This window comes from Molossus molossus, unplaced genomic scaffold, assembly GCF_014108415.1.
Source record: "Molossus molossus isolate mMolMol1 unplaced genomic scaffold, mMolMol1.p scaffold_m16_p_14, whole genome shotgun sequence".
NCBI classification, from domain to species: domain Eukaryota; kingdom Metazoa; phylum Chordata; class Mammalia; order Chiroptera; family Molossidae; genus Molossus; species Molossus molossus.
In genome coordinates this window covers 4402249-4426066 of record NW_023425349.1, presented here as the reverse complement: position 1 = coordinate 4426066, position 23818 = coordinate 4402249, and the positions used below count along the sequence as shown (strand labels likewise).

The 23818-nt window shown below is 50.2% G+C and overlaps 1 protein-coding gene across 8 annotated transcripts in view; it reads left to right on the top strand.

Moving 5' to 3' along the window:
- Positions 1–23818, top strand: part of PRRC2B (proline rich coiled-coil 2B) — a 57405-nt gene that overhangs the window by 10437 nt on the left and 23150 nt on the right. For 7 of the 8 annotated variants that reach the window (XM_036261538.1, XM_036261536.1, XM_036261541.1 and 4 more), the window contains exons 6-14: positions 1528–1769; positions 2205–2326; positions 2759–2901; positions 8727–8817; positions 11802–11994; positions 13914–14229; positions 15742–15950; positions 18490–18685; positions 23385–23601. In XM_036261538.1, the coding sequence (XP_036117431.1) occupies positions 1528–1769; positions 2205–2326; positions 2759–2901; positions 8727–8817; positions 11802–11994; positions 13914–14229; positions 15742–15950; positions 18490–18685; positions 23385–23601 (1729 nt within the window). The remainder of the gene's footprint in view (positions 1–1527; positions 1770–2204; positions 2327–2758; positions 2902–8726; positions 8818–11801; positions 11995–13913; positions 14230–15741; positions 15951–18489; positions 18686–23384; positions 23602–23818) is intronic. The other variant, XM_036261540.1, reaches the window with a different exon arrangement.

Below are 23818 nucleotides of genomic sequence, written 5' to 3'. Positions count from 1 at the left end.
TCATCAGCTAGTTCTGCTCTGCTTCGGTGGTCATGGCAGGGGTCAGCTACCTTGGGCTCTGATTCAGGAGCTTGTCTTCTAAACCAGCGGTTCCCAAAGCTCGCCGATGCTTTCGGGATCACTGGGGGTGTGTGTGAAGAAGTCTGATTTCCAGGCCTCCTGATCCCCAGCCAACTTAGAATCTGTTTTTCAACGTGTTCCCTTATGTGGCCCGCTCAGCGGGTCTCTGTGGCCCCTCCTCTGGGGTCTGGCTAGGAGTGGGCAGGTGTGTGTAGTGATACTTTCTCATAATTTCTTTTAGAGGCCTTGGGTGGTTACAGTTTAATGTTGTTTAGCAATGGGACTTCCTGTCTGTTCTAACCAGAGATTCTGAAATGGCTCTTGTTTTTTGGGTGTGTGTTGGGGGTGCTTGATCAGGTTCTGAAATATGGAGGACTTTTATTTGCTTGTGTTGATTAACCCCCAAGGTGTCCAGTGACAGACCTGACATCTGTGAATGGAGTGGTCACTCTGCAACGGCATGACACACCTGACCTGTCCAGTGGCCTGGCTGGCTGTCTCCTCCAGACATAGCCCAAGTCCTTAGGCCAAGAATTGTAACTTTCTGGGTTTACTTAAGATGAGTTGCTTTATAGGAATATAAAAGTTTAGAACTAGGAGGAGCTTCTGGGATCAGTTTCATTTCATTTGAGAAGACGAAGAAGCAGATGGCCAGAGGGGTGACCACAGCAGAGCTCCCGTCCCTCAGGCTCTTTCTCTCAGGGGTCACGTACTAAGGGACCTTTCATGTCTGAACCCCGAACCCATAGGTGGCTGGAAAGAGCAGCCACTTATTTGGCTCATGCAGTTTCGCCTCGGCCTACAATTCTACCAGATCTTGCTATGTTAGGCGGTGGAAAGCATCTTCTAAAAAAATAGATAGGTCAACAGGTTTCCACCTGTGCCCTGCAGGAGGGCCCCCGGCTGGTGCAGGACAGGTGGGGGCCAAGGCTTTGTGGCAGGCCCCACTGGGCGAGAGCAGCTCTGCTTTGTCTCATGAACGGGGAGATCTCTTTGACCAGAGATGCCACTGCTAAACAGTTTGAAAACACATCAGAACTCTCTTTGGTTTTAATGTCAAGTCGCGCTGAGCACAGGGCTGATCTTCCAGGGCTGGGCAGTGTCTGTGGGGAAATCACCCAAGGCTGTTTCCACTGGGGCCGCCCGATTCCTTGGCGCTGAGCTCTGTGGGTGATGGGGTTTCTGTTAATCAGTGAAGACCATGTCCTGCTCACACTTGCCTTCTCTGAGTGGACCTTGTTTTGTATTTCTTTTATAATCAGACTTCCCTCAGCAAGTTCATACTCATTGGAGGCGTCTGCCCCCCACCTTCCCTGACATACTTGACCAGTGGACTTGACTCTTCACTTGTGATTTTTTGTTTGTTTGTTTTTGTGAATGAGGGGGTCCCTTGACCTTCAGAACCTCATACAATCCCTCCTCCCCCCTCTTCTTTCCTTTCCCCTTTTGCCCTCTTTCAATTTCCAGATGTGACAAGCTGGAGGGAGGGCGGTGGGCGAAACATAATTTCTGCCACGTCTCTGAGCGCCTCCCCAACTGAGCTGGGCAGCAGGAACTCGAGTGCGGGAGATGGAGCCCCCTCCTCGGCATGCACCAGCGATTCTAAGGACCCCTCTCTCCGCCCGGCTCAGCCTGTCCGCAAAGGGGCTTCACAGTTCATGGGAAATGCATACCACCCACCTACATACCATGACATGCTTCCTGCTTTTGTAAGTCTTCAGAGTGTGCATTTTCCCCATGAAGTCGGCTTTTTCCTGTCCAGCAGAACCTACTTCACGTGGTCCACCTTAGGTTTTCCCTCCTGATGTCACGATTTGCCCTGATACCTGCCTTTCAGGTTTCCATTAGTTTTACACTTTTCTCTCCTCTTCAAATCCTAAGAGCCTCTGGCTTCGTTCCCTGCTGATGTGATATCATTTCAGCCTTGGTCCTTTAGAAAAAGGAGAGGCAGGTTCTCCCCGAGACACAAGGCCCAGGTTTACTAACAGGAAAGAAATGGGGAGACGGTGGCAGGTTACATGGGAAACGCTGAGACTTCTTGTTTCTTTTTCCCATTTTCCATTTTCTGAAACGAATTCTAATTCAAGTGGAACTTAGAGTGTGGGCAGTACCAGAAAGTCCTGTCCATTGGTGTTGTGTTGCAGATGTGCTCGCCTCAGTCGTCAGAGAACCAGGGCCCAGTGGAACGAGGGTCTTTTCCCCTCCCCCAGCTCCGCCTGGAACCCCGTGTTCCTTTCAGGCAGTTCCAGATGAATGACCAGGACGGGTAAGGCTCTGTCACATGTATAGAGATCACCCTGGTGGTGACTGGACAGGATGACCGTGATGAGTGAAAGTGCTCTGTCTTCTGAAGACCGCAGGCCCCTAAGCCAGCTCGGCCCAGGGTGTGTGGGGCGGCAGGATGGGCTGGGTGAGAGGTTGGGTCATGACTTCAAGTGCCTGGCACAGTTTTTGGCACATGCCAGTTGCTGCTACCCTAGGCATTAGTACTGAGCAATAAAACTGCAGAATGAGGCAGGACTTCTCTCTGCGATGCAGTTGTTCATTGTGTATTTCTTTCCAAAGGAGATGACTTAAATGTTAAATGCAAACATGAACCTTTGCAATCTAGGACTTAGTTTTTGAAAAATGTTTGAGTTTTTTCCATATGTGTCCTTGGCATAAGTCCAGTGTCTTTAACTCTTTTCTCTCTCATCAGAAAAGAAAACAGGCTGGGAACGTCTCGCCCACCGCGCCCACTCCGACAGCTGGTGGAGCGGGCTCCTCGGCCCACCATCATCAATGCAGAAAACCTCAAGGGCCTCGATGACCTGGACACCGATGCCGACGATGGCTGGGCAGGTGGGTGCTTCTTGATGGGCTTACACCGGTGGTTTAGGGGGGCAGGAGTGAAGTCCATCTCTGCCTAGCCAGGATGAAAACCCCACTGTGTGGTTTCCCTGGGCGAGCAGGAAATGAAGACGTGGGGGCAGGGAGCAGCCTCGGTGCCCTGAGTAGGCCCTCGCTGGCATTCACAGCAGGGATTGCTTCCTGACCCATCTGTATCTCCTTTGGTCTTTGATCTTGAGCTTTGAGCTGTGGTAGATTTTGCTGTTAATATTCTTAGAGGCATTTTTCATGATGGAAAAGTTAAGCAAAATAGTGCAATAAACTTCCAGGTACCCATCACCCAGGTTCAGCAAGTTACCACCATTCTGCCCTTCTTGTTTCTTTCATTTCACCCACACTCTATTCCCCAGTCTGATTATATTCTCTTACAGTCCTTGATGTTGGTTTTCGAGTACATTGTAATTATATTGAAAGATACACATCTTAATTGTACAGTTTTGACACAGGGGTATATACCTGTGAGATCAAGAAGCATTTCCTCATCACCCCAGTCCCTTCCCATCAGCCTGCCTCCCCCTGCTGCCGGGCCCATTGGACAGTGCCGGCCGATGGAGCCGCAGTTTCCTCTGGTGCCACGTCTGCGAGTCATCGATGTTACATGTATCCGTGGTTGCGCTGTTATTGGGGTATATTCCGTTGTGTCAGTAGACTTTAATTTGTTTAGCCAGTCAGAAGTTTTATTGTGAACAGTATTCCATTTCTCTTGAGTGGAAGTGTTGGGTCAGAGGGTAGGCGTGAAATGAGGTTCACAAGGACCACCCCGGCCTTTCCACAGTGGCTGTGCCATGCTCCTTCCCAGCAGTGATCACCGCTCGCTAGTCTCTGTCGTTTTAGCCATTCTCGGGGTGTGTGGTGGTATCGCACTGTGCTTTAATTTATTTTATTTTTTTAGAGAGTGGGAGGAAGGGAGGGAGAGAGAGAGAAACATTTATGTGGGAGAAACACATCGACTGGTTGCCTCCTGCATGACCGGACCAGAGCCAGGGATGAACTGCAACCAAGGTACGTGCCCTTGACCAGAATCAAACTTGTGACTCATTGGTCTGTGGACCGATGCTCTAACCACTGAGAAAACTGGCCAGGGCTCATTGTGTTTGGTTCTTTTTTCTTTAATTTTTTTCCCCTTTATTGACTTTGAGAGACACAGAAACATCAATGAGAGAGAACATCGATTGGCCGCCCCCTGTATGCCCCCGACTGGATATCTGGCCCACAACCTGGGCATGTGCCCTGACCGGGGATAGAACCGGGACCTCTTGGTGCATGGGTCGATGCTCAGCCACTGAGCCACACCAGCCGGACTCATTGTGCTTTTAAATTTGCATTTTGTAGTGAGTGATGATGATGAATGCATTTTTATGTGCTGTTTGGCTACAGGTATATATATTTTTTTCTTTTTGAGTGTATGACAGAAGTCCTTGGTGACCTACATTTCACAAATATTTTTTCCTATAGTCTATTCATAGGTAAATCCTTGTCTATTCACATATAAATCCTCACCTGAGCATATGTTTTTTTCATTGATTCTAGAGAGAGAAAGAAAGGGAGAGACAGAGAGAAACATTGATCGGATGCCTCCCGTAAACAACCCGCCTGGGGCTTGAACCCACAGCCTGGGTATGTGCCCAGAAGAACAGAACTCGAGACCCATTGGTGCACTGCGTAATGCAGCCACGCCAGGGCGTCTGTTCATTTTTCCTAGCACGGTTTTGATGAACGGAAGTTTTTAATTTTGATGAAGTTTATAAATTTGTGTTTTTTATGTTTATTACTTTTGTGTCCTGTCTTAAGAAAAATCTTTGTCTCCCTTTGGTGGTAAAGATATGCCCTTATGTTTTATAGTTTTAACTCTTATTTTTGGGGCTCCGATCCATGTTGAATTAATTGATGTGTATGGTGTAAGGTAGGAGTTGAGGTTTATTGTTTTCGATGAGAATATACACTTGCTCCCCATCAAGTAAGACTTTTCTCCCCCTATTGAATTGTTTTGGCACCTTTGTCAAAAATCTGTTTCCAGACCTGTTTGTTTCATTGATCTTTTTATTCATCCTTATGCCCAAACCACACTGGAGCTTTTTATTTATAGGAAGTCTGAAATTCAGGTAATGAACAAAATAAACTGACAAATTTAAAAAATTCAGATAGTATAAATTTTCCAACTTTGTTTTTTGTTTTTGTTTTGTTTTTTTAATCCTCACCTGAGGACATGTTTTCATTGATTTTTAGACAGAGAAAAGGAGAAAGAGAAACATTTATGTGAGAGAGAAACATCGATTGATTGCTTCCTGTACATGCCTTGACTGGTATCAAACCTGAAACCCGGCATGTGCTCTGTCTGGGAATTGAACCAGCGACCTTGCGGTGCACAGGACGAGTCTCCAGCCAACTGAGCCACACTGGTCAGGGCTTGTTTTGTTTTTTTGATTGTTTGACTAGGCTAAGTGCTTTTCATTTCCATATAAATTTAGAATGCCTAGCAGTATTTACAAAAAGCCTGTGGGCATTTTGGTTGAGATTATGTTGAATTTGTTTCTGGATAAATGACATCTTAATGTTGAGTCTTCCATGTAGGAACCTGGTGAACCAAGTCTTCACCCCCCGTAGTGCTCTGTAGTTTTCAGGGTGGAGGCTGGTCCTCAGCATTCGATGGTCTTCGATGCTGTTATAAGTGACATTGTTTCTTCAAGTGTATGATGTTACTATGTAGAAATACAGTTGGTTTTTGTGAATTGACCTTTGCTGGATGCACTCACTAGTTTTACTAGTTCTTATTGATCTCTTGGCATTTCCACCTAACCCATCATATTGCCTATGTATAGGGACAGCTTTATGTCTTCCTTTTCAGATCATATGCTTTTTTTTTCTTCTCGCTTTATCGCACTGTGGTATTTACAAGACATACAATGTTGTATTCAAGTTCTTTGTTTCTGATCTTAGAGTTGAGATGTTCTTTATCAGATTGAGCAGGTTCCTTTCTATTTCTCGTTTGCTGAATTTTTTTTTTTTTTTTTGTCCTCACCCGAGGACACTTTTGCATTTATCTTCTGATAGAGTGGGAGGGAGAGAGGGAGGAAGAGAGAGAAACATCGATGTGAGAGAGACACATCGAGTGGCTGCCATCCATACAACCTCAACCAGGGCCGGGGACCAACTGCAACCGAGGTACGTGCCCTTAGCGGGAACTGAACCTGGGACTCTCCGGTCTGAGGGTCGGTGCTCTAACCGCTGAGCCAAACCGGCCAGGGTGAATGTTTTGTTTTTAAATTATGAATGGGTAACACATACTGAGTTTTGTTAAATATTTATCCTCACCCGAGGACATTTTTTCATGTTTTGTTCAGATAGAGCGGGAAGGAGAGAGAGGAAGAGACAGAGAGAGAAACATCGACGTGAAAGGGATACATCGAGTGGCTGCCACCCACACGGCCCAACTAGGGCCGGAGACAAACTGCAACCAAGGTACATGCCCTTAGCGGCAACTGAACCTGGGTCTCTCTGGACCGCAGGCCAACACTCTAACCACTGAGCAAAACCGGCCAGGGCTGTACACAATTCTTAACATATGCACCCAAAATGCAAAGTTACAGAGTTGTGATTTTTTTCTCAACAGTTATTCCAGTGACTTTCCAGCTTAAAATTTGTAAGTTGATTTTCCTTAATAGAGTATCAAGTACCAATATCTTCAACAGCAGAGTCCCACTAAATCACAATTTAATATCCTATGTATACATAGATCAAATTTTCAATCTTGCACAGCACATTAACAAATTTACTAGGAAAAGACTACCACACTGAAGATGTGACAGAGTGCATGAAGTTTTGACAGGGAGAGCCCAGATCAAGGAGTGGTTTTCTTTCGGAAGCAGTTCTACCAGAAACATGGGACTAGACGTAATTTAAAATGTTCAAGACATATTAAATGCACGACTGAATCCAAATTGCTGTTTAGTATGTATTGTATGATTGGACATGGCACGACCCCCATCTGTGGAATGTTAAGCTGACATCCAAGACAATCAAAGCCTCCCGTATTCAATATCCCACTATTTTCTGGTTATACCAAAAAAAATAACCAACAGATGATTTTACCTCTTGAAAAAAGCATTTACACTTAAAAAAATGGGATCAGGTGGAATTACCTCCTTCTTAAAAGTGTTTCTAGAGCTACTAAAAACGTTGCATTTACAAAATAATTGATAAAAATATTTCTCTGAATTGTATAAGAAGGGGGACAAGGACCAGTGATAAGACAGTGTACATGCTATTCATCAGACTTGGCTCCTCTCTTTCCTCCCTCTGAGGCTGGATTCGCCTCGTTTTCCGCTGGTACATCTTTAGGTGCCTGTTCAGCCGCTTTCGTTTTCCCTTTGCTCCCCTTTCCCTTCTGCTTGCACTATTTTGTCTGCGTATTTGTCCTTTCTTGCTGTCTTTTTTGGCTTTGTTTCTGCTCTTGCAGAAGGAGGCTTGGCTGACAACCTTGCTGACCTCCTCTTGGGCTCCACCTTTGCCACCCCCGGCAGAGCTGACCTTCCTCTTGGGTGTCGTGGCGGCAGGGCAGGCGTTTGCTGGTGCTTGAGGACTCGTTGCACCTGGAGCCTTCTTGAACCGGGGCTGCCTGGCCTTGCTGCTTCTCCAGCTGCCCTCGCTGCTCAGACCCTCGAAGGGCTGGCGGGAGAACCCTGATTTGTTTATTGAAGATTTTTTTTTTCTTTATTGATTTTAGAGAGAGAGGAAGGGAGAGGGAGTGGGAGAGGGAGACAGAAACATCGGTGAGAGAGAACATTGATTGGCTGCCTCCTGCATGGTCCCCGCTGGGGTTCGGGTCCACAACCTGGGCATGTGCCCTGACCAGGAATCGAACCAGTGACATTTTGGTGCATGGTATGACACCCAACCAGCTGAGCCACACCAGCGAGGGCGGATTGATACCTTTGAAAAAATATATGATTCAGTGATTATTTTTTTTATTATATTCACAATTTTATGCAACCGTCACCACTATCCATTTCCAGAACATTTCTGTCACTCACAAAAAAAACCCTTTGCCCATTAGCAGTCACCCCACTGCCCCTCTCCCCCATCCTCTGGCAACTAATCTTTCTGGTTTTTTTTTTAATATTTTAAAATTGATTTTTATAGAGAGAGAGGAAGGGAGGGGAGCGAGAGAGGGGAACAGTGATGTGAAAGGAAAACAACTGGCTGCCTCCTGCACGGCCCCTACAGGGGATCGAGCCTGCAGCCCGGGCACGTGCCCTGACTGGGAATTGAACAGGGACCTCTCAGTCCACGGGATGATGCTCAGTCCACTGAGCCACACTGGCCAGGTGTATTTTTTTTTTTTAATGGCCATGTGCTATTCCATTGTGTGGATCTGCCACAGTTTGGGTACCCACTCATCAGTTGATGGACTCTGTCTACCACCTGGTCCACTTGGTAGGGGAAGTAGTGCCCTGGGCCAACTCTCATGGGCAAGCCTCTGTACTTTAGAGTCAATGCCGATCTAGATTCTGCCTGCTTCTGCTCCGCTCCTGCATGTGCTAATACATTTTGTAAATTTTGCCCAGATTTAAGGACTGTTGTCTGGGGGAGGGCTAGTCTGACCAAGCCTCTTTGCTGTTACCCGAAACCCAAACTGTCCTTCACTTGTGTCTGCAGTGTGCTCTGGTGGTTGGTCTTCCCCTCGTTGGTTTGGCATAATTTCTGACTGAGGAAGCCCAGTGGCACTCGTAGTGGTTGAAATTCTCATCTTTGCTCGTTCTTCCTGGCCCTCCTATTAGGCCTCCATGAGGAAGTGGACTATTCTGAGAAGTTGAAGTTCAGTGATGACGAAGAGGAGGAAGACACTGTGAAGGATGGCAGGCCGCAGTGGTAAGGCTCTCCACCCCTGCTTGTGGCACGCTCCAGCGCAGCTTGGCTCAGCGGGACTGCCGTGTGCTGGTCCCATGCCAAGTGCGTTTCCTAGTTCACAGCGACCTCACAGGGCAGATTCCGTTTCATTTTGCAGATGAGAGAGCCAAGCTCCTGGGGACAGCCCTGGGAGAACGGGGCCAGGGTTTGCGCCCAGGCGTGGAAGGCTGGGTCCTCGCGATCGCAGCCACTGCTCAGCACCTTCCTGAGCATGTGGTGTGGGCCATGCGTCTAGCAGACTGATGATGAGTGTTAGGCCGCAGAAGCCTTCTGTGGCCAAGCAAGTTTGGGAAACTGCCTGGGTTCAGCTTACTCTTTTCCTCCAGGTTGCTCACAGCCAGGGATGTGCATGCCAAAGCATGTTGGGAGTCTGGGATGTGGGAGGAGCTGTCGGTAGGGTAGGCCAGATTTCCTGAGCTTTTTAGACCAATTTAATTTTTTCTCTTTTTGGGTAATTTTATTGGACTAATTTTATTCATAATGCCCTTTAGAAAAACTTCATTGTACTCCAACTCTTCTTGTTTTTATCATAATATTAATAGTATTGGCTGGTACTATTAAAATAGTACTTTTGGCCCTGGCCGGTGTGGCACAGTGGTTAGAGTGTCAGCCCTCGGACCAAAGGATCTCGGGATCAATTTCTGGTCAAGGACACATACCTGAGTTGCAGGTTCGATCCCTGGCCCTGGTCGGGAAGCAGCCAATCGATGTGTCTCTCTCACATTGATGTTTCTCTTTCTCCCTCCCTCTCTCCTTCCCTCCCTTCCTCTCTCTCTAAAAATCAATGGGGAACAAAATCCCCAGATGAGGAGTAAAAATAAAATTAATACCTTTGGTTGGAGTACTAGCAAACAGGAACATTTTCCTTTATGTGGAATTTCATGTTTTCTTTGTACATTACCTATTAGACTTATTATGCTTTCCTCAAAAATGTGGTTTTATATTGTTTAGGTATTAATGCTTTAATGTTTTCCCTTTGCTTTGTCACTGATTGAATGTTTGTATGGTCGAATCTCCAAGCTTTCTCTGTATTGTTGCATCTTGCACTTCAAAGCTCCTGTCGAAATTGCCCTCTTGTGGAGGAAGGTGGTAACTGGTCTGCCACTCTTCCTGAGACACACGGTTAACTAATGGAGGCTTCTGGTATTTGTTTTCACACTGCTTGCTGCACTTGGGAACTATCTGTGGGTCAGTTCTTGGAACATGGAGTTCAGAAGGAAATGTGACCAAGAATTCAAGTCAAAGGCAAAGACAAAATTTACACTTTGTTCTTGTCTCTTTCAGTTGATGTTAATTGAATATTCAACTGAAAGAATTGGGCATGGACCCAGCTTTGCTCCTGGCTATGACCAAGGACACCTCAAATAGAGGGCACCTCCTCCCTAACACTGCTCTCTTTATTTTTATTTTTTTTATTTATTTATTTTATTACTTTTTTTTTCCCCTCACCCGAGGACATTTTTCCATTTTTTGTTCAGATAGAGTAGGAGGGGGGGGGAGAGGAACAGAGAGAGAGAGAGAGAAACATCGCCGTGAAAGGGACACATCAAGTGGCTGCCACCCGCATGACCAACCAGGGCCGGGGACAAACCGCAACCGAGGTACGTGCCCTCAGCGGGAACCGAACCCGGGTCTCTCTGGACCACAGGTCGACGCTCTAACCGCTGAGCCAAACCGGCGAGGGCTCTGCTCTCTTTATATTCTCTGAGCTGGTTGATGAGGCCCAGCCCCCAGAGACTCCTACGATGAGCTCCAGGTCCCCTCTGACAGCTTCATTTCCCCATCCATGATGAGCCCTGAAACTCATCCCCTGACTCCATCCCTTCCTGTTCATTGTATCTGGGGCCGTGGGACCAGCATTTTTTTTTTTTCTGGACCATGCAGAGGTCAGCCAGTGTATCTCTCTCCTTCCATCTTACTTTCTTACCCTTCACACTGTGCTCATGTCTCCAAAAGACACAGCTCTTTGTTGGTGGGTCAGAAGCCTCATGTGGTGTCTCATGTCTCTCAAGGTGGAGTCAGGAGTCGCTAGTAGTTGTTGCCCGGCTGTGATCTCCTGACGTGCCTTCCCCACCTCGTCTTCCCCCACTCACACATGCATGTGCATGGACACAGGAGACAGGTCTGCCAGACCTGAGCCCCGCTGTTCCCGGGGCTCCTGCTGTGTGACTGGGCACTTCTTTCACATACAGGAGAGCTCCGCACATGCACAGGGCTTTGCCCCAGCGCCCGAGTGTACCTGTAGCATGTGAAGATGGGCGCTGCCAGCTCCCTTCTCTTCCAGCCTTCTTGCCACCTCCCTTGGACCCTCCTCCGGTCCACACTGTGTGCTTTGTTCCTCGTGCTCTTGGCTGTGGCCCTCCAGTGAGCCGTCTCGTGCTGTGTCGCGGAGCACTTTGAGCACCTTTTCTGCAAAGCACAGGGAAGGAGCTGTAGTATAAAGAGAAAGACCTTCATTTGGAGTCCTGGGTTCAGATCAGCTCCGTCAGGGAGAACAGCTGCCCAACCTCTCTGAGCTCAGTTTTCAACTCTTTAAAATGCGGGGAGTGCCCTGGCCGGTTTGGCTCAGCAGTCGGAGCGTCACCTGCAGACCAGAGAGTCCCGGGTTCGGTTCCCTCTAGGGGCACATACCAAAAAAATAAATAAAATAAAAACTGTGTGTGTGTGTGCGCGCGCGGGGAGTGAGGGCTATTTTTTTTTTTCCATCAGATGAAAAATGGGTGTTGAATATTCTGCCTGGAGCTTTGTGTGGTAGAGTGATTTAGTAAATGTTGTACTGAATTCTGGTGTTCTGGGCATGTCCTGTCACCTGTATGGTGGTGGGGAGGTAGGTCTGTTCTGACGAAGGATGTTGGTGCGTAGAGAGCTGGCTGAGGGCCCTCTGCCTAGTAAGACCAGACCATGTTGGGCTGACTGGGAAAACTGATGCTCAGCGTTTGTCCTAGGAGCAGCTGGGACCCGAGAAGGCAGCGGCAGCTGTCACTGAGTTCTGCAGACAGTGCCGATGCCAAGCGTGCGCACGAGGAAGGAAAGGACTGGTGTGAGGCAGCAGGCACGGTCCGGGTCGTCCGGAAGGTGCCGGAACCTCAGCCGCCTTCCAGGAAGCTTCACAGCTGGACGTCAGGCCCTGACTGCCAGGTACCCTGGGCACTGGAGGGGCTCCGCGCCGGTGATCAGCTGGGGCTCCTTCCCTCCCCACAGTCACCTAGTTGACTGTCCTGCACACTTGTGTTTTGCTGAGTAGTGCGGCTGGGTTTCTGGAAGTCCTAGGAGGATCTTTCTCGCTTTCCTTTTTTTAATTATAAAGTTTCTTTTGAAACAAGCATGAACTTACGAGAAAGTTGGAAGTACAATACAAAGAATAATCTTTTCTGAGCCATTTGAAGAGAAGGTTCCAGCCCGGTGGGCAGTCATCACAGAACACCTCAGTCCATGCTGCTTCCGGACAAGGGTGCTCCTTCCGGGGAGCCAGGCACCTTGCTGCCCTCGCCGGACCTGCTCCTGTCAGTGTCCTCCGCACACGGTCCTCCGGGCCAGGCACGGCCGGCCTCAGCTGTCCTGTCCCTCTCCCTCCTGCTTGGTACATCCTTCCCCTCAAACTGGGATTGTCAGGTCCTTCCTCAGGCTTAGGTTCCAGGTTTCCTTTTTGGGCTAGAATCTCAGAAACGACACTGCCTCTTCTCATCGCGTCCCACCGGGTGACCATGATTCCCCTTCGTCCTGCTGACAGCCTTCACGTGGGTCTCGAGTGAGGTGGTGTCTCAGGTTTAACACGGTGGAGTCACTCTTTCCCACGCTTGTCATGGATAAGAATTTTGTGGGGACATACTTTGAGACTAGGAATATCCTTTTTCTCATCAAACTTGGGAGTTTATCTATTTATAGCTATGAATTATCTGTTTTTTTTGTTGTTGTTTTTTTATCCTCACCCGAGGATATTTTTCCATTTTTTGTACAGATAGAGTGGGAGGGAGAGAGAGGAAGGGAGAGACAGACAGAAACATCGGCATGAAGGGACACATCGAGTGGCTGCCACCCGCACGACCAACCAGGGCCGGGGACAAACTGCAACCGAAGTACGTGCCCTTAGCGGGAACCGAACCCGGGTCTCTCAGGACTGCAGGCCGACGCTCTAACCGCTGAGCCAAACTGGCCAGGGCAATTATCTGTTTTTTTCAAAGATTTTTTAAAATTGATTTTCTGAGAGGATGGGAGAGGGAGAGAAAGAGAAACGTGGATCAGCTGCCCCTGCACACTCCCTGCAGGGCATTGAGCCCAAAACCCAGACTGTGCTCTGACTGGGAATCGAACTCGTGACCTTTTGGTGCACAGGATGATGCCCAGCTAACTGAGCCACACCAGCTGGGCAGGAGCTGTCCATTTTGATGGTCATGTCTCGCTGGGATTGTGTGGCTGGTGTGCGCTGTGCAGTTTCCCTTTGTCAACCAGTGAGGAAGCCGTGTCTGTTCACGCTGCATCTTCGGCCCCTGGTCGTCGTCCTGTGACTGCTAACCAGTGAGAGATGCAGGTGGATGAAATATCCACAGGGGGTGTTTTTAGAGATGCTTTTTTGTTCTTTATAAAGAATCACCTTGAAACCATACGTCCGACTGTGAATTTCTATTTGTCATGGCTCTTTATACCCAGAGGTATCTGTGTTTCCATGGGGGAAGCTGTAGAGCAGCGATCTGACTGAGAGATGGTGAATGTGTGCTTTCTGGCTTCTGTGTGCGAGGCCCCGGGAGCGGGGGCAATCCTTGCCCTGGGTGTCGTCCCAGCGTCGTCCAGCCGAGGGCTCTGCAGGCATCTCCACCACCCCAAGGGCTTCCTGTATTGTCCCCAGTTTGCAGATGAGGAGCTAAGGTCCAGAAGGTTGGCACTTGCCCAAACCCCATCCCACTCTTCATCCAGGGCAGAGCAGGATGAAAACTCTGTCCTCCTAGCGTGGGACCCAGCGGCCTCCTGCAGGTGCTCAGGGGTCTGGAGCAGGAGAACTGACCCTGTGGCGGGACTGGCCTTGTCTCCTGGTTTCATCAGAGACTTTCTTCTCTTGGCAGAAGTCCTCAGTGGGCAGCATGTTCCGCCAACAGTCTGTTGAGGACAAAGAGGACAAGCCACCCCCGCGGCAGAAGTTCATCCAGTCAGAGATGTCCGAAGCCGTGGAACGTGCCCGCAAGCGCCGGGAGGAGGAGGAGCGCCGCGCTCGGGAAGAGAGGTTGGCTGCCTGTGCTGCCAAACTCAAACAGCTGGACCAAAAGTGCAAGCAGGCTCAGAAGGCCAGCGAGGCCCAGAAGCAGGTGGAGAAGGAAGTGCCCCGGTCTCCAGGCACCGAGAAGGTGCCCCCACAGGAGAACGGCCCTGCTGTCCGCAAAGGTAAGCTGAGGGCTTTGTCCCCCGAACTGGCAACCCTGGGGGGCTGCGTGCACTGGCTTGTGTTTGCGTCTCCGTGGCTCCCCAGCACAACCTGTAGCTGACAGGATCCTGGGCAGCATCAGTCGTTAGAGTTCTGGCCTGGATTCACACCCTGTTCCAACCACTGACACTGGCCGGCTCTGTACCTCACGGCTCTGGAGCTTGTTGCTGCGTCTGTGAAGTGGGGTGCTCATGGCATGTCCCTGCCTGCGTGCCCAGGCCGCGTGAAGGAGAGGAGGTAGACGCGCATGGAGCACTTGGCGCAGTGTCTGGACAGCGCACGCACTTGCTGGCAGCGTTGCCGTTTTGTCCTTGTCGTCATGCTACCAGCGGAGATGCAGAGGGGCAGGACTTGACTGAGCCCAGGGTCCTTCTGCACGACGTGGAAGGGAGCCCACCTGCACGTTACCTACATTTTGAGCACTAATTCTGAAACATTGGAGCACACGGCTGCGTCAGAGACGTTGAGCAGCGTGTTGGAGGGTGTCTCTTGCAGCGGTTTTAAAGAATACAATTAGTTATGTTCTTTGTGATCTTTAAAAGTCAACTAAAACCAACTCTCCTTAGGCGAGAAGGGCCTGATGTTGGTTGCATTTCCTGAAAGCCTTTCAGAGGGCGTCTTACTGCTGGGCTGGCAGCCCTCCGTCCTTCTGTCCCTTTCCTCTCCCTGCAGTCTGTCTGCATGAAGCCCCTGCGGGCCTCAGCGTCCCTACTGAGGTGGGGAGTCCAGGAAGGAGACGGCTCTGGTGTGATGGGGCAGTGGACCCTGGTCTCCGAGGCGGCCGCAAGGCCTGGGGCTGAGGACGCTGCCCCCGCAGTGACCCTCGGAAGCGCATCGGGCCCCTGAGCCTTCACAGTGGACTTGAGAATGCAAGTTTCAATTATTTTTCAGTAAAGCTGAACAAAAAAGTGCAAAGCTGAGGTGGGGCAAGAAAAAGAGTTTCAGAGAGCATAACAATGGGAAATTGTGTTGAGCATTTACTGTTTTAAGTACATTACATGGATCATCTCGTGTGATTTTCACGAGCCCCGGAGGGAGAGGAGGTAGGCGCAGCTGCTGTCCTCATTGTACAGAGGAAGAAATGGGCCAGGAGAGGCTGACTTCTCCAGGCACACAGCCGCTGGGCATGTGGAGTCCTGCTCTTGGGGTGATGGGTGTGTGGGCTGTCGAGCTTGTGGCTGCTCTGATTTACCAGGGTCCTTTTCAGTGAAACCTCCCACCTCAACCCAAGTCACACTCCACCACCGATGCTGGGGCCTCAGGCAGCTCCCCTGAGCGCGGGACCCGTTGTCTTCTCTGAAGTGGGGGCGATGTGGGAACCTGGGTGCTCGTGGCCGTGAAGCGTGCGCACAGCGCCAGGGACCCAGGATGCGACCAGCCAGCAGTGGCGGCAGCGCCAGCAAGAAGCAGCGTTTGATCGCCAAGCTTTTGTGCGCTCACTGCAGCCGCTTCTCTGGTTATTTGTCCTCTAGGCTCCCCCGAGTTCTCTGCCCAGGAAGTCCCCAACACGTTTTCAGAAGAGGCCCCCGCAGCTCCTGCTGCTGTGGCTCAGAGTGGCAGTGAGGAGGGACCCAGGGAGGCTGGGTCCCCTGCACAGGAGTTCAGCAAGTATCAGAAGTCACTTCCTCCCAGGTTCCAGCGCCAGCAGCAGCAGCAGCAGCAGCAGCAGCAGCAGCAGCAGGTAAGTGGAGAAGGCATTGAGAAGGGCCTGGCAAACAGGCCTGACTGCTGAGTGACGCCCCTTCCCCTGCCTCCGCTAAAACACCAGGTGTCCACCTCCTGGTCCCAGTCACACTGGTAGGTCAGCTCTGACCACTTCTCCAGGTTGCTCTTGCTGGCAGTTTGTTGACCGTGTGTACCATTGATACGGAAGAGTCATGCCGTGCGCCTTGGGCTTGGTGTAGGTGAGCTAGAAGAGTGGTCTTTTCATTCAGAGCAGTACCCCTGGCCACTCTCTACACTGGGGCCTTCCCAGGGAGTGAGGGCAGCCCGGAGTTTGCTTAGCAGGTCTGTTTGTGTGGAGCCAGAGAGCTGTGAACCCAGTCCTAACACTGCAGTGTGTCTGGTGAGGGGCCTGGGCAGGAATTGTCGACCAGGAATCAGGGATCCCTTCCAGCACCGTGGCAGTGAGGGTTCTATGACACCTGTAAACTGATCTGTCAGTATCGTCTTCGTTGGTGTTCATAAACCTTAAAGGAGACTTACCTTTGCCCTGAACAAGAGCATGTGGGTAATGGATGTAATCATACCCATGCTTATTGAGCCTGGTCATCTTGTCCAGCTGGAAGCACTCATTGGCAGTTACGTGTCTTACAGGAGTAATAAATGAGCAACTTTATTACCGATGAGCAGTGCATTCTGGTGGCAAAGTGAGATGATACATGGATGGACATTACTTTGCCAGCAGCTAGGCATGCAGTAAAGTATTAATAATAACAAAAATGTTTCAAAAGGTGTGTGCCCTGGGGAAACAAATCCAAGTCTCGAGCCTTTTCCTGGGATCTCTTTTATTTATTTTATTTTTGGAAAATGTAAAAGCCTATTTAATGGTGACATACTTCTAAGAGCTAATATTATATACATTATAACAAAATTTGGCATTGAAAACCACTTCTTTTTCCTGAAATCTCTTCTAGTTGCCTTTAAAATCTTCCCCCAGCCGTTACCTGTGTTGCTCAGTTGGTTGGAGTGTCGTCCTGTGCACCAAAAGTGCACGTACCCAGGTTGCGAGTTTGATTCCTGGTCGGGGGCTCAGTGTTTTGCTCGCTCTCTCCCTCTCTCTGTAAAATCAGCTTAAAAAACCTTCTCCCCAGATCCTTCTTTGCTTGGGCTCCAAGGCGCATTTCAGGAGCCCAGGTCCCGTGCTCTGAGTGGGAAGCTACACTTGTTAGCGTTGCAGTGTCGGGGACACTGGGTAGTTGCTCGTGGCTTGTGGAGAATTGCTGACTGGGGAGCTCTCTGAGGCGCTCAAGCCAACACGGCAGTAACAGTCGCTCTGGGTGATTCTTCTGGGGGCAGTGACGGGCAGGTTCTTCCCTCAGAGCAGGGAGGGGTCTGAAAGTGCCAGGGCACTAGCAGACGGTCTGGTCAGGTTCCCGGGGAGCTGGGGTCTGGACGTGAGGGGTCACTGTGGTAGAGGCCTGCATCCTCCTGTGTGGCTGGGAGAGCCCCTCAGAAAGTGTCATGAGTGCTGATAGAGCTGTCCAGGGGGTCCAGCCCAGGCCGCCGACAGGTGTGGGGCCAGCTGGGCTCTCCTCCTGGGCTGACTGTGTGCCTGAGTTCTGCCAGGTACCGATGCGGAATGCACCTGTGAGGCAGCCCAGAGCCACTGCGGTGGTGGAGCAGGGTCTGCAGTGAGCCCTCGCCAGGTCCTTGGTGTTGCATGTTCTACTGATGCTTTATGTTCGTCCACTCGTGCAGTGCAGCAGGGGCAGGGATACCACTGTGGGCTCGGTGCGCAGTGTCTTAGAATGCAGTGAAGCAACCCGCCGTAGAAAAGAAGGACCTCCCGTCGGTGCATCAAAGGAGAGATGTCAGTGCGATGAGAGCAGAGGACTGGGACTTGACCTCTCCCAGGGACTTGTGACAGGCTTCACAGAGGAATGTGCTTCTTAAGCTGAAACCTAAAGAAAAAGAGTATGGGCTGGGTTTGCAGATGGAGTGAACAGGAGCTTCCCAGACAGAGGGCCCAGTGTGTGACCCAGGCTCAGGCAGGCAGCCCTGTGGAGCAGGGAGCCAGGCAGGCAGGTGTGCGGTGAAGCGAGGAGGCGGGGGCAGGTCCCGCAAGACACTGGAGCTGGTGTGTATCCCTGTGGGGAGCCAACGAAAGCTCTTTTGAAGCGTGGGGTTGACATGGCCAGAGGTGTATGTGTGTGTGAAAGGTCGCCCTGGGTGAGTGTGGAGAATGGACTGCAGAGGGCAGTGGTGAGGAGGGAAGGAGTGGTGACCGTCCTCCGGTGTGCAGGCAAGGAGAACCCTGGGAGGCGTGCTGGTCAGGTGTCATTTCCAGGGGTGTTTGATCTCCGTGAACACCTGCTCTGCCTTGTATTTACTGGAGGACCCCCTGGCACCTGTGGAGATGATGAGTGCGGGCACAGGGCTCTCCCCTTCCCTCTGTGGTTGACTGTTTTGGATGGGCTTCCTGGGCCCCCTGCAGGAAGAGTGAGTGTGTGCAGGGGTGGTGGAGCTGCCTGTCTAACTGGGCCTCTCTCCCCACTCAGGAGCAACTGTACAAGATGCAGCATTGGCCACAGGTGTACCCTCCGCCCTCCCACCCACAGCGCGCCTTCTACGCGCACCATCCTCAGATGCTGGGCTTCGATCCCAGGTGGATGATGATGCCTTCCTACATGGACCCACGGATCACACCCGCTCGGACCCCAGTGGATTTCTACCCCTCAGCCCTGCACCCCTCAGGTAAGCTCCATGGGCTTGTGGCCCCGCAGGGGGTGGTGTGAGGGCTGTTGCCTCCAGGTGAGAGCCATGGATTGCACGGTGGCCCCTTCCACAAGTCACGTGACCAGTCTGAGTTTTAACTTTCTTGTTTGCAAAATGAGGGTATGATCATAGTGCCTGTCACAAAAACTTCTTGGGAGAGTCCTAAGGTCATGCGTAATGAATTGCTTTAATTAATTTCCCTATCACATCTATGTCGTTTTATCCTTTATTGTCATTTGTGTTCTTTGTGTCTTCTCCATTTTCTTTCCTTGATGAGACTTCCCCAGGTTTTAATTAATGACATTTTTATTTTTTTTAATATCTTTTCTTTATTGATTTTAGAAAGAGAGGAAGGAAGAGGGAATGAGAGAGAGAGAAACATCGATTGGCTGCCTCCTGCATGCCCCCCACTGAGGATCAGGCCCACAACCTGGGCATATGTCCTGACCCAGAATCAAACCAGCAACCTCTTGGTACGAGGGTTGATGCTCACACCGTCCGGACAGTTAATGACATTTTTATTTATTTATTATTATTTTTAATCCTTACTTGAGGATATTTTTCTATTTATCTTCAGGTAGAGTGGGAGGGAGGGAGAGAGAGAGAAACATTGATGTGAGAGAGACACATCAACTTGTTGCCTCCAGCACCTCCCTGACCAGGGCCAGGGATGAACCGCAACTGAGGTACATGGCCCTGACCAGAATTGAACTTGTGACTCTTTGGTCTTCAGGCTGAGCCACACCGGCCAAGGCAGTTAATGACATTTTTAAATAGCAGCTTTTGGATTTCTTAATTTCCCTATTTTAGTTGATTCTTACTTCATCAATTTTTGCCTTTTTCTATTTTCTTTGTAATTATTCTGTTTTTTATAGTTGTTTGTTTTGTTGTCACCCGAGGTTATTTTGTTGTTGTTGTTGTTGCTTTTTCAGAGAGAGTGAAGGGAGGGAGAGAGACAGAGAAACATTGATGTGGGAGACACATCAGTTGGTTGCTTCTCATAGCACGTGACCCTTCTGTGCTCTGGCTGCTGCTCTAACCACTGTGCCAGGGAATCATTCTGTTCTGTTCTAACTGATGCTTAGCTCATTACTCTTCGACTTTTCCGATACAAGTATTTAAGTGTCACCTGAGCTGTGAGCTCCTGTGAGTTTTATGGGAAAGCACTCTGTCATTGTACAGTTCTAAATGTTAGACTGCTTTTGATTTCTTTTCTGATTATGATTTTTTTAATGACGTGTTACAAATTTCCCAAATATGTAGAGCTTAAAGATTGTTCTTACGATGTGATTTTCTAATGTGTCTGCTTTGTGGTCAGATAAGTGGTCTGTAGGATAGAGATCCCAGGGGTCATCACCTTCCTCTGTCAGTGCCAGACAGTAAGTACTGTTGTAGAGCAAACACAGCTGCAGACAATAGTGAATGAATGAGCACCCTTGCTTTGCAGTAAAACTGTTTTTAAAACAGGCAGCAGGTCAGATTTCACTCAAGGACTGGAGTGTGCCAGCCAGGCCCCAGTCTAGATTGCTTGACACTTGTTGAGATTTTTGTTGCAGGCTATTACATGGCTTTTTGCTTTTAACATTCTATGTTTGCTTGACAAGAATAGGCATTCTCTAATTGGATGTAAATTGAGCGTGCTTATTGTGCTATGTGAATATCTATTTCTTTGCAGGTTTTTGTCCCTTTTCACTCACTCAGAGGTGTGTTCAGATCCCCCATGACGATCGTGGCCTGTCCAGTCCTGTCGGCCTGGCAGTGTTCGCTTCGTGTCTGAGCAGGTGCACCTGTGCTTCCTGCCTCACTGTCTGCCTGGTCTCACAGGAACATCATTCCCGTTTTCTTTTGATTAGTGATCATTTGGTATCATCTTTCCAACTTTTTACCCTTGGCCTCTCCAAGCCCATCTTGGGGAGTATATCTTTGTATACACAGTGTTTGGGGTTTCAGCCACTCCCACAGTCTCACTATATTGCCAAAGCTGGTCCTTTAGAATTACTGGGATTATTATGATTGGATTTCCCACTCTCCTATTTAATGCTTTGCTTGTCCCTCTTTTGTTTTGTTCTTGTTAATCCTCACCTGAGGATATTTTTTCATTTACTTTTTAGAGTGGAAGGGAGGGGAGGTGGGGGAGGCAGAGAGAGAGAGAGAGAAACATTGATGTTAGAGAGACACATTGATTGATTGTCTCCTAAACCACCCTGCCCAGGGCCAGGGATTGAACCTGTGACCCTTTGGTCCTTGGGCTGATGCTCTAACCACTGAGTAAAACCAGCCAGGGCATGTCCCTCTTTTCTGTTTTTTCTTTTACTTTTTTTTTGGTTCAAGTTTTCCTATTGTTTTCCTTCTACATTCTGTTTCTACAATCTTAGTAGTTACATTAAATTTCAACATGTGCCCTCGACTTTGCAAAGGATAATCAGTGGCTTCACCCTTAACCTGGACTCAGAGTACCTCCTGCCTAGAATTTTAACTCTTCCTTGTTCCTGTGCCCACCAGGCTAGTCCCTGCGTCTGTTGTTCTGTCCAGTGGTGCTGCTCAGACCGCCTGTGTCCACCAGCCTCCCTGCCGCTCTTCCCTCTTGCACCCACTTCCTTCCGTCTGGGTTCGGCCGAGCTCTCCGTGACGTGCATTCTGTCCAGCCCTTCCGGACAGGTTTTGGCAGGTTCCTTTGCCTGGAAAAGTGTTCATGTCCCCTTTCCTCTTGAGTGGCAGTACCGCTGGGTGTCGAGTCCGCAGATGACCGTTACTGTCAGTCTGAGGAGGGCGTTGAATTTGCATTTCTGCTGGCCCACCCGTTCCCCCAGCTCTGCGGGCCTGTCTGGTGTCCGCGTCGAGATGCGTGCCCGCGCCCACCGTGCTCCCTGCTGCCAGAGCTCCCGGTGCTGGAACCGCAGGACGGACGTCTGTCATCACTCCTGGGACATTCTCTTCTCATTATCGATGCAGATATTGCCTCGTCCTCACTCTTCGTATCCTTGCTTCCTAGGACCCCCCCCCCCCCCGGACTATTGTGCACTTTCTCATTCTGTCTTCCACGTCTCTCAATGTGGAAGACAGGTTATCTTGGGTGCCTTTGGGAAAAACCTCAGAACTGTTTTTCATTTCAGGTTTCTCTCCAGCTATGTCTAATCTGCTTTTTTTTCCTTGCTGTCCAATGAGTTTTAATTTCTTTATCCTTTTTAATCATTTAAAACATAGTTTTCTAGTGTTTAACAGATTATTCTATTATTGGAAGTTCAACAAAGCTTTATTTATTGTAGGGACCCAGTATGGCTTGGGCTGAGACTCGGTCCCTCTGGAGTGGTTCCCTGCCCTGGTGCAGGCCAAGACAGACTTAGTTGATTCCCTGTACAAAAGAGCGTGTGATTTTCTGATCCACCCTTTAGCTGAGGGTGTGGCCCTTTGTTATCAGCGGCGTCTCAGCTCATCTCTGCACTAGGCAGAAAAGCCCCGTTCTCTGTGCCGGGCGTGTGCTCAAGACCAGACCCATAGGTTACAGAGACAGACAGACGTGTTCCCCCATCCATCTCGTGGCTTAGGCCTGCGGCTGGGGTTTCAGTTCTCTGGGGAATCCCTATTTTCTAGAGGACACAGCTCTGCAAGCACAATTTTGATATATTCTGTCCAGCATGTTTGTGGTGGGAGGGTTTTCCAGGTAATGAGGCTTTGCCATATTGCCAAAAATAGGTTGATGTGTACAGTGTTGAGCAGTGGAGCCTGCCTCCATCAGTACTTGACAGATGCTGTGGATTTTAGGGTTCCGGGGAGCCCCCCCCCCAACTCAGCCTGGCTCCGCCGGGGTCTGGCATCAGAGCATTTGAGCAGAGCTGGCGACCCCGCTCCCCGGCCTGGGTCAGCGGGAACGATGAGCACAGTGGAGTATTAGCTCCTAGTAAGCTTTGTGAAGAAAACGTTTGAAAATCAGGTCTTTTATCCACAGACTAAAATCCCAAGGAGACCTTTAATATATCTGCACCCAGCCGACTCCCTCATTGAGGACTGTGGAGAGAGGCCATTAGGGGGGCAGTCTCCCTAACCACTTTAGATCTACTAGGACCCAGATACCACCTCATCCTGAACTCCTCGGGCTTGTTAGCATCTTATTGTTACTTGTGCTTCATGCCTCCCCTCCCTGTAGGAAAATGCGGAGTGTTGCTGTCACTCTTGGGGTTAGAAATGAATGGAACTAAAACCAAAATCCCTTTGTAAGTCTCCTTGCACAGGTTCTGAAGCAGGTGAGGGCCAGCTCGGTCCGTGTAGGCCCTCGGGCACAGCTCACCTGGCTGGGTCTGCACACAGACCTTCTGGCCTCTGCTCACAGTCTCGCCGCTGTGTGGCGGCCTCACTGGCCTTCTGCCAGTGCTGATGAACTCATGGCTAATACAGCTTCCATTTGCCCGTTTCGGAGACCCTTCATCGCAGGGGCCCTTTGTCTGGACACTGAGACTGGACTTCCCAGGGTTTGAAGAAGTCTTTCAGCACCTCGGACTGCAGGCTCTGGCTGCAGAGGTGCTGTGGTCAGGAAGGGGTGAAGGCCCTGGTGATGTTCACAGGGATGTGCCTGTCCGTGGGCGGTTTGGGGTCACTGTTGTCTCCTTTGAGCTTTTGGTTGACCCTGAAATTGGAGCCTGGCTTCTGAACCAGGTGACACATCAGTTCTTTCCTTCTTCAGGACTGATGAAGCCCATGGTGCCCCAGGACTCTGGCAGTGGGACCGGCTGTCGCTCTGAAGATCAGAGCCGTGTCCCTCCACTGCAGGAAAGAAAAGTGACCGCCATCGACCCCGCCCCCGTGTGGAGCCCCGAGGGCTACATGGCCCTGCAGAGCAAGAGCTACTCCCTGCCGCACCCGAAGTCCAGCGACGCTTTGGCCGTGGACATGCACGTCAGGTGAGATGAGCTTGGTCCCGCGCACCTACACCCGGAGCAGGGCTCTCCCGGGGGAGCTCGGGCAGAGCGCTGTCCCAGGGGACACTGCCCGCGGGCGCAGACGCCTGGCGAGGGGCTGCCAGCACCCTCTGGGCAGAGCCCCGAGGACGGTCCGGGCGCTCTCATGGGACTGTCTGGTGGTGGGACTGCAGGCCAAGGAGAAATCCTGGGTCAAAGG